The sequence below is a fragment of the Acyrthosiphon pisum genome, chromosome A2 (assembly GCF_005508785.2).
Source record: "Acyrthosiphon pisum isolate AL4f chromosome A2, pea_aphid_22Mar2018_4r6ur, whole genome shotgun sequence".
NCBI classification, from domain to species: Eukaryota; Metazoa; Arthropoda; class Insecta; order Hemiptera; family Aphididae; genus Acyrthosiphon; species Acyrthosiphon pisum.
Genome location: NC_042495.1, coordinates 96,801,505 through 96,811,311, shown reverse-complemented (window position 1 = coordinate 96,811,311; position 9,807 = coordinate 96,801,505). Strand labels below are relative to the sequence as shown.

Below are 9,807 nucleotides of genomic sequence, written 5' to 3'. Positions count from 1 at the left end.
AACTGCGCTATACTATTTCATTAAATGGAGTTCTATACGTTTATAGGAAACAAATTTGGAAAATGTTACTTTTTTTCGAACTTAGGTGTTGACGACATACCTGTTGATGACTTTTTTAATACAACATTTTACTTTTAGTGAATTATGTGGTGGAAGGATTTCCTAGCGAAATTCCAAACTAAGCTAGATAGTTTACAGCACCGTCGAGTAACAATTTTGCCCAAAAAAAATTTCAAAAATGTTTGTTCTAAATAGGAAAGCGATTGAAAACAGTTTTTAAAACGACTTTTATGTTCCTTAGATTTTTAAAAGGAAGGAGCTTATTTTGACGGTTTAAACTGCTCTATACTATTTATTTAAATGCTAACTTATGCCTTGATAGAAATAAAATTTGGAAAATGTTACTTTTTTTTAAATTATGTTTTAAAGGCAGTTTTAGTACATTTTTGTGTGTTTTTTAGGCCATCAACATGCTAACTCTAATAATAACTATAACTATATGTAGGTAATTAATTATTTTTAAAGCACACAAATACTTGGAGATATATCATACTACAAGGGTTTTAAGTGGTTTTATAATAGATTACACAAAATGCATTTAAAAACTGTTTTGAAAAATAAAACTGTTTGTGTGCATTATACGTTTTTATTATTATTTTCATACCGCCAAAAATTCGTATCTGTTATCATTACAAATTTTCTCTTGCGCAAATAGTAGATTTTTATAGTTCGGAAGGTTCTGTGCGGGAACTTCTGTTCTGAGCTCACGATGTACTGTTTACATTTTACATATTGTGTATTCACTACATTGTGGTTGAATTATAAATTGTTTCTACCGTGTTAAAGACACAAGTTCTAATATTATGATTAATATTAACATTAATATTATTCCCATATGAACCAGCTGACGCATGTCCGTGTACAGACGGATAAACATTTTATTATCGAGATTATATAATCGCTTATCAGTTTCAAAAACACGTGTGATACTATAAAATTAAAAAAACAAAAGTTTTGAATAGGTATTTATTTAAATTTAAATATTATTATTCTTTAACATTATATCATTCACAATGTTGCCTCAAGAACGTTTATGATTAACATTGGAACTTGAGTATTTATATAATAATATTTAGATATTTAAACACCTTTTTTATTTGATAGTTGTTAATTACAGTAAAACAGTTAATAAAGTTCACTATTATAATATTTTAATAATGACATAGGTAAACATGGCAAAGTCTCAAGAAGAAATCGTTCGTATATTTTTTAACCATTTATCAAGATCCAGTTATGATGATGCAAAAGTGTTTATGGTAATTTTGCAGTACCTTAATATAATTTAATGTTAGGTATATTATAGGTACTATTTAATAATTTATTTTCAGGAGAAACAGCGTTTAGTATACTTAAACAATGCTTGGCCCAAGGCAATGTTTGATATTCTATGTGATTTTGCTTTGGCAGAAAAGAACTACTATGATACCAATTTTGAACCTTCAAAAAATAAAATAGTTGAGCGAAAGGAAAACGAGGTACCTATTTATAATAATACGACATATTATTGGGCTTATTGAATTTTCCACATATTTTTTTATTGCAGAACTATCTGGACTTTGTGTACAAGACCTTGTTTCAAGACCTCGAAAAACTCCAGACTGAGGTTGAAGATAACTATGTTACAAAATTTATGACTACGCTTCTACAGTTTATATCCGTTAGACTCCAACTTCTTGAACTATATGATAAATTATATGAAATTGGAACATTGAACAGTTGGATTAATTTTAGTGAGCTATCCGAAACTGTTGAAAATATTCAGAATGATCTTATCAATTTTTCACCTGTTGATCAAGTATTAAGGATTGTACGGTAAATAAACATTTTAATGTTAAATTATATAAATTTAAATAAATAAAGTTAAGCTTAACACGTTTGGTTTTCATATTTTTTTAACTATTCTATTAATAATATGATAATAGTAACAACTTAACTATATTGTCATTAAGTCTGAAATATGAATAACAGTTACCTATATTAATATATTATGTATAAAATATTACTATTAGAAACATTTGACTACAAATATAAACTATTCTAATATCATTTGAATACCTACTTAATCTGTAAATTAAAAATATATTTTACAGATATGAGCTGGATTGCATTCGACATTTATTCAAGTGTCATGAACATTTAGGGGATTGGTCATATTTTAATTCATTGATTAGCTTAAAAGAAAGTAGTGATGCATTTATCGTTTGGGAAAAATGTTATCAAAACCAAGAGGTAATACCTAATGTAATATTAATTATAAATAATACAAATGCATAGGTGTGCTCTGGGGGTATACGGGGAAAGCCCATTTATGTACCACTATTGAAGAGAATTCTAGCATTGGAAATATTTAAACCGAGGTACAATACAAACTGATGATGTCTTTGTGCAACAAAATAGTTGTATAATGTTGTCATAAGAGGAATTATAGAGATGTGCAATTGTCATAACAACTGCTCGTAAAAAATACATTGTTAGTTATTTTTATTTCATCAAAATAGCCTAGTTTAAATGCTATGCAGACATAAGATGGATGAAAAAATTATAAAAGAGATTTAAATTTTATATATAGTTGAAAATTTGGGGAGTAACAAATTAAAATCAGACTTACCTGCCATTTTCATCAAGAATGTATGAATGAGATGATTCTGATGAGCTATACAGCTCCGAAACTTACAAAAAAGTGTTGTGAACTACTATAGATTGGTAAAATGTAAATTATATGACGTATAGTATGTACATTTTTTTCTTAAATCACTCAATATTAATAAATTTAAAATTTTGTTTTCAATAATTATCTTTGGAAATAGATATTGAACAAGTTCATCTTATGAGTTCAATTAGTTTAAAAACTTCATGCTGGTAAAAGTCAACTTGAACTTGATAATAAAATAATATTTTTTTATAAAAAGTCATTCAAAAAAATAATATGATAATGACAATAAATAGCCAAACATAAATTGTGATTTTATTACTGCAATAAATTGTATTGTCATTTTCTGGATCAGATGACAACTACTATCCACTGCTATATAGTATGTATCATAGGTTTAAACTTTAAAATTGAATTCATTAAATACAATTATTTTATTATAACCCATTTAAATATACTTAAATAATTAAATGCATATTAGAATTCATAATTTGACATGTAATTTTGATTTTTAGGGTTGGAGATTTAGCTCATTGTTTAAGAGCAAAAGTACGTTACCTCCATTGCTTTTATGGTTCCAAAGATTCAAACACATGACAATTTCTAAATATATGTTGTATTTTTATGGAATTCTTATACGACAATCATCATTGCGTGAAGTGAAAAATACATGTGAAATCAAAAATTTACATTTTTTCACAAAGTACGATCAGTTAAAAATATTAATTTTTGTTATTAACGGTTAAACTATGGTTTAAATAATTATATATAAATATACTTTAATGAATAGTAAAGAAAAAATAAGTATACTCACTGATTGTTTAGTGTATATGTGTTCTTAGGATGCAACAATTAAAGCAGAAGGCAGAGGCTTTATCTGCAATATTGGTGTATGAAACTCCCGATTATCCTTCTGATAACGACTCTTGTAATGAGGGTTCACCTACCCCACCTATAACTAAAATGGATCCATATTTTAAGTATAAAGTTATGATCAGTTATCCAAAGGTATTAAAATGAATATGTTTAATTGTTTATTAAATTAATAGTTATTATTAAATATTTATTTTAGGTCCCAGTTAAATTTGATGTGGTAGAAAAGATAAGAATTAATGAAGAAGAAAACTCAGTAAATAAAATAGAAATGATTACAGATGAAAATGTAAGTTTTTGTGTTTGTTAATAATGTTTTTAATGCATGATTCATAAATAGGTGATTTAACAAATAAAATAAATTATTCTATACTCTGTTCAAAGTAAGAAACGCATATGGCGGCTAACTCATGAGCAGGGTTGCGTTAATACTACATGGGAGGTATATAGATTGGTGACAAACGGGTGTTACCTGACTGACGCTTTCAAAAACTAGTCGCTGCCATATGCGTTTCTTATTTTGAACACAGGATAATATGTAACTATAAAACATAATATAAATGGGAGGATGTATTGTCACCAGGTCAAAAGTATTAATCAAACGTTGTATTATTATTTGTTATTTTACATTTTTAAGTGAATATAAATCATTTTACTATAAAATTTAAGGGATATGTTTAAAATATAATTTGTTTTCAATTTGTAATACATGCAATTTGAAGTTTAAATAAATAAGTATTACCTTTTTGTTCATAAAAAAAAATTGTTACACCTATAGTTTCCTACTTAAATATTTAAAATAATATGATTTTTACAAAATCATAAAGTAAATATCCTTTTAAGTTTTTTTTAAATGTATAGTATATTTATAAAATAAATTTAATCTACTACACTAATACTAATTTATTAAAACAAGTTAATATTTTTTTTTACAGATCACTTATATGTTAATGAGAGTAGACTTGAAAGTAATTTTTATCATGTGTTTTGATGGCAAACCAAAAAATGAAGAAAGAGAGAAAGCAAGCATATTAGAATTTGTTTCAATGCTTCGATGTCATAGATATTTTACTTCTGTTAATAGATAAATATACTTATAAAAGATTACCTTTAATTTTATATTTTTAATACTTTATGATTTATTAATTTATGTATGATGTTTATTTATTGAATATTAAGTATATGAATAACTGGTTATTTTTTTCCATTTTTCATATTTCACATTTTTTTCTTAAAAATATCACATATTATTCAACTCATCCGCATTCAAGCTTATTTGCTTATAGGATGAGTTGAAACTTTTGTTATTTATATTTTCTATCTAACCATGTTAATTGATGCTGTTGCAATAAACATTTATTTATAAACATTTATTATTATTTGGGACTTGGGAGTATAGCTATGGGTTAGGGATAGTTTATCTAATGATATTCTGGCCTATAATCTAAGAGAAGTGAGAACTAAACTGTACTATGAATAAAACTAAAGTTATCAACTATAGTAGTTTTTAATAATAATTTAAGGTTTCATGATGATAGGGACCTATAGTTTATGTGAGTACCTAATATACGTATACTATAAATATAACACTTTTTTTAAAAACAAATTCTTTAAGAAAAAAAAAATAAATACTAAGTATTTTTTTTTCTCTTCGTTTGAAACTTTTACTTTTAAACATTTTCATTATTTATTCAAGTATGATTATTTTTATTGATGCTAAAATAGAGTTCACACAACAATGCTCATTAAAAAGTGTACAATTATCTGATAAACAAGGGAATAATAATGTTATGCACGGTATGCAAAATAAATAAATATTAAATATGTTTAACAAACATATTATAAATTACTTATTTGTATTATCATGATTTATGACTTAGGTATTGTTTGTAATAACTAATTTGTTGGCGTTTCATTAAATCATTAAAATATTACAAAACTTAACATTTTATCATAGACTTTTCTTCGAATTGGTCTTGATCCAATTATAATTTATAACTTATAAAATATAAATTTACTCAATCTACTTCTGGTTAGCAAATTTTAAAATATGTTCTATATATTATTTTTTAAGCTTGTTTTTGAATAAAATATGATATCGTTAAAATTAGGTTCCTATTTATTGGATTCCATAACTTGTTGACGTTGTTGAAAATAAAACAACACCTATAATAATATTATGAATGAATACAAAAACAAGGAAAGTCAGTTAAAATTTAACACAACGCATTGAAACATTTACATCATATATTTATTAAATTGTTATCAAACTATAAAATATTATATAAAATAAAAATCTAATGCATTTAGATAATTTTAAGGAAATATAGGCTTAAAGTTAACCGTTATAATCTATTGTTATAACAAATTGTTGATGTCGTCGATAATAAAACAATTATAATAATTATGAATAATTAAAAAATCAAGGAAACTTATACTGGATTGACGTACCATAAAATAAACAATCTTCATTATATATTTATAATAATTAATTTAATAATATATTCGACATTCATATTATTATAACTATTATTATTGGACCTTGCTTGTATATTAAAGTACCTAATTTAATTTTCAAATTGGTATTATACAATGCAAATTTCAATAGGCAATAATTATTTAAGTAAATATTATCATGGTATAGTATCATAGACGATATATAATTTAACTTCGAATACTAGGTATAAATACAATAGAGTAGGTAATTAATATGCACATAATATTGACATATCTACATAGTGTTGGTCCATTATATATTTATGCCCTGAATTTAAATTTTGAAATTCTAGTTGATAATAGGTAAAATATTACGTCAAATATTTCTCTTGGTGTTTTTTTATTTAATGAAAGAAATATTATTATTGTGAACTATTATACATGCAGCCATATCGGAAATTATTAAAACTGAACAAAGAGAAAAAATAAATTATACCCAATTTAATGTTTGGTTTTATTTTCTATTTTAACCGACACGAGATTGAGGATTTGCGAGACCTACCTACTCCACTTATGCGATCGTTTATTGATACAGTGGAACCTGGATAAGTCGAAAACTCGAAAATCAAGTGAAAATAATTTTTTTCGACTTATCTAGGTTACCTATGTTAGATTAGGCAAGGTAACGGCATTTATTTCGACTCATTATAAGGTTTTTGACTTATCGAGGTTCTACTGTAATTAAAATTAAAATACGGATTCAGTGTATGGGAGGTGGTGGGAGGGTTATGCAGACGTTGAGGTCAGCCTTCCACTACGATCAAAGCTGGGTAAATGAATGTTTTTTTTAAAGATATTACATTTTTAGGTAACTTAGGTAGTTAATATACAATTATTTTTTTGTTTATAACACATAATGCATAATACATATAGTATATCTGATTTTTTTATCAATTCAAAACTATAATATAATGATTTTAATATAGTATTCATATAAATAGTACTTCATTGATGTTTCTCGGTTTTTCAGTTTTTCAGTTTTTCAGTTAGGTAACCTATTAGGCATTATCCACCAACCAACTAATATTAACATAGAGTATACTTATACTCTATGAATATTATACAATATATTATTCAAAATAACAAATTCGTTGTTATCACTAATTTCATAAAATATATTATTTCGAGCTTTAAGGCTTAAATCCTATATCCATCGATTAAAAAGAAAATATTGCAGCAACTTATTATTAAACTAAAATAATATATTGTACAGGTGAACATAAAAAAATAAGAACACCCTGGTTCTATCTGTATGGTCTCCTGCAGTCCTGCCTCATATTATTATAAAATTATTGTTTATTTGTATTGTATGTAATATTAAAATTGATCTTATTTTCTCAGTATGCTGACGCACAGAGATTTACAATCTTCTTTTGATAAACAAAAAATTATCTTGACGTGTAAAAAATTATTTATTTATTTATCCTTTTGAGCATATTATAACGATCATTTAATATCAGCCACTGTCGACTAGTAGTTAGTACCTACCTATACGGCTTTAGTGCTGTACTAAGTACCTATACTTAAGCTTAAACATATTTTAATATACAGTCGAGTCTATAGATAACACGAATCTCAAGGGGAATAACAATAAACTCGAAATAAGCAAAAATATTTAAACTCCAGTTATAATAATGCTACGAAAAATTAAGAAAAATCGTTGTACTCGTAATGATTATTCGTCAACAATAATCGTCTAGACACCAGCTGACCATGGTCTGTAACAATATGTAAGATAAGGAACGCGCAACTATGGTCGTCTAGATAAGAAACACCACTGGACAATATTATACACGAAAAACATTAAAGCACGGTCTTAGAAGATATCTTCTAAGACCGTGCATTAAAGAGTACCTTTATTTGAATGTTGGTGGTACAATGAACTTTGTGCTTTCTATATTATATAGTTATTACTATTATCACCGTTCAGTTGTTACAAGGGCGGATACAGAAATCCTAAACGGGGGGGAGGGGCAATCTGGCTTAATACAATTACGACCCTCTCTCAATAACTTACATGAACAAAATTTTAGTCACAATTACAAAATGGAATATTTAATACGTGAACGGGGGCAATTGCCCCTATTGCCCCCCCCCCCTTGTATCCGCCCTTACAGTTGTACAACTGGGAAATACAATTGTTTGGTTTTGAAGCTAATCTTAGCGCTCATTTAGCTCTTTTTAGTTTTTTGTATTTCAGTGCACTGATGTTCACCATAATATTATTGTATATAAAGTGTGTCCACTAGATTCATACTCTGATGTCGGATAGTTACTGGAGACGATGTGTCACGGAGTACGTATAGGTATAAATCCACAGTATACCTAATATATATATTATAAAATGCGTCACATTCACATACTCCTGAAACACTTTGGCCGGTATTCGCCTTTTTTTCTTTATAAACAATTTTTTTTTTTTGTTTATTGATCTCAAGCCCGGTGACTATGGTTAATATCATTTTTAGGGGGAAGGGTACAGTTGGTTCGGAACTCGTGCATCACTCATCAGTGCATGTGTGGCGAGGATTTGTTATGCTAAAACCCGGGTGGTCGCTAATGCACTCAGAAGACATTTTGTGACTGAGGACAACCACAAAGCCACATCAGCTGCAAGCCACCTTTGTGTAACTTATAATATTAATATGACGTATTATCGTTTATCGATATTGTTATTATTGTTTGTGAGTGAATGGATGGCATGTGGCCAAAGAAACGACTGTTTATAAGAAATAATTTTAAATTTTAATATAATTATATATAATTTAAAGCTTTAGGTATACGTGTTTTAATGTCGTCGTCGGGTACCTGTGGTATGGCCCAATATACTCATTACTCATACTGTATTAAGATAATATGTTAATCGTTAGTGTATATTTAAATATTTTCGACATTAGTATTATTAATGTTATAATCTTTATTTCGAAAGATATAAACGGAAATATCATGCATTTTACTATATATTTATTTGTTCGCAGAGGTGATGCTTCTCTGTCATGACTGACTATGTACTTTTATTTGGTATTTATTTCTTTTTTCAACGAAATGTTTGTGCGCGAGGCTTTCCTTCATTCTAACTTTAATTTATTAAATATATTTTAATATCACCTGATATATTTTTTACTATGTTATTTCCTATATTAATTTTTATATAATATACCTAAAATAAAATCCAAGCATTCCGACTTCAGTATAGGTCCTGGTTGACAGACGTGGATCTAGAAATGAAAAGGGGCGGGGGGGGGGACATTTTCGCAAATAAATCACTCCTAAATGCCAATAAGCAATATAATAAAATATGTTTAAATATAGCTCCTTTAACCTCTTAACCATAATTAATAAACTGAAAATCAAGGTAATCTTTTATTTTAAGTACCTATGGCCTAAGAGAGGGGAGGGGGTTGCTTCAGCTCCCGTAGATTGTATCCGAGCCTGCCGGTTGGCAACTATCGTTTCGGTAATCGTCATCTTATAACACTTCACGTCCTTGTATAATATTTTAAAACCACCTCTGAATCGGGCTCTAATCTCAATACGTAATGTTTTTATCATAGCACATATTATCTGACTAGGGTACAATATTATTAAGTATCATAGGCGCAATTTGGACAACTGATTTGGAGGAGCTAAATTTATAAAATCAATATAGACTCGCATGATTTTTTTTATTAGTTGGGTTTAAGAATGAATACATTTAAAAACTTATGGGGGGCTTAAATAAGACTAGG

At 27.3% G+C, this 9,807-nt stretch overlaps 1 protein-coding gene across 2 annotated transcripts; it reads left to right on the top strand.

Moving 5' to 3' along the window:
* Positions 1-682: 682 nt before the first annotated feature.
* LOC100162271 (KICSTOR complex protein C12orf66) lies at positions 683-4,697 on the top strand. 2 transcript variants are annotated; one of them, XM_001950261.5, is made up of 9 exons: positions 683-1,022; positions 1,227-1,316; positions 1,389-1,535; positions 1,604-1,872; positions 2,151-2,289; positions 3,226-3,413; positions 3,553-3,718; positions 3,783-3,872; positions 4,519-4,697. In XM_001950261.5, exons 2-9 carry the CDS (start codon positions 1,233-1,235, stop codon positions 4,669-4,671), a joined length of 1,236 nt encoding a protein of 411 aa, XP_001950296.1. In that variant the 5' UTR covers positions 683-1,022; positions 1,227-1,232; the 3' UTR covers positions 4,672-4,697. The 2 variants fall into 2 exon arrangements, with proteins under 2 accessions (XP_001950296.1, XP_008179194.1); XM_008180972.3 differs by having other exon boundaries at positions 1,008-1,114.
* Positions 4,698-9,807: the final 5,110 nt, after the last annotated feature.

Bases quoted from the DNA above. Each gene is read 5' to 3' on its own strand.
- LOC100162271 (XM_001950261.5), top strand. From the start codon at position 1,233: ATGGCAAAGTCTCAAGAAGAAATCGTTCGTATATTTTTTAACCATTTA. The intron at 1,317-1,388 runs GTAATTTTGCAG...ATTTATTTTCAG, and splicing joins ATGATGCAAAAGTGTTTATG to GAGAAACAGCGTTTAGTATA. The intron at 3,414-3,552 runs GTACGATCAGTT...ATGTGTTCTTAG, and splicing joins AATTTACATTTTTTCACAAA to GATGCAACAATTAAAGCAGA.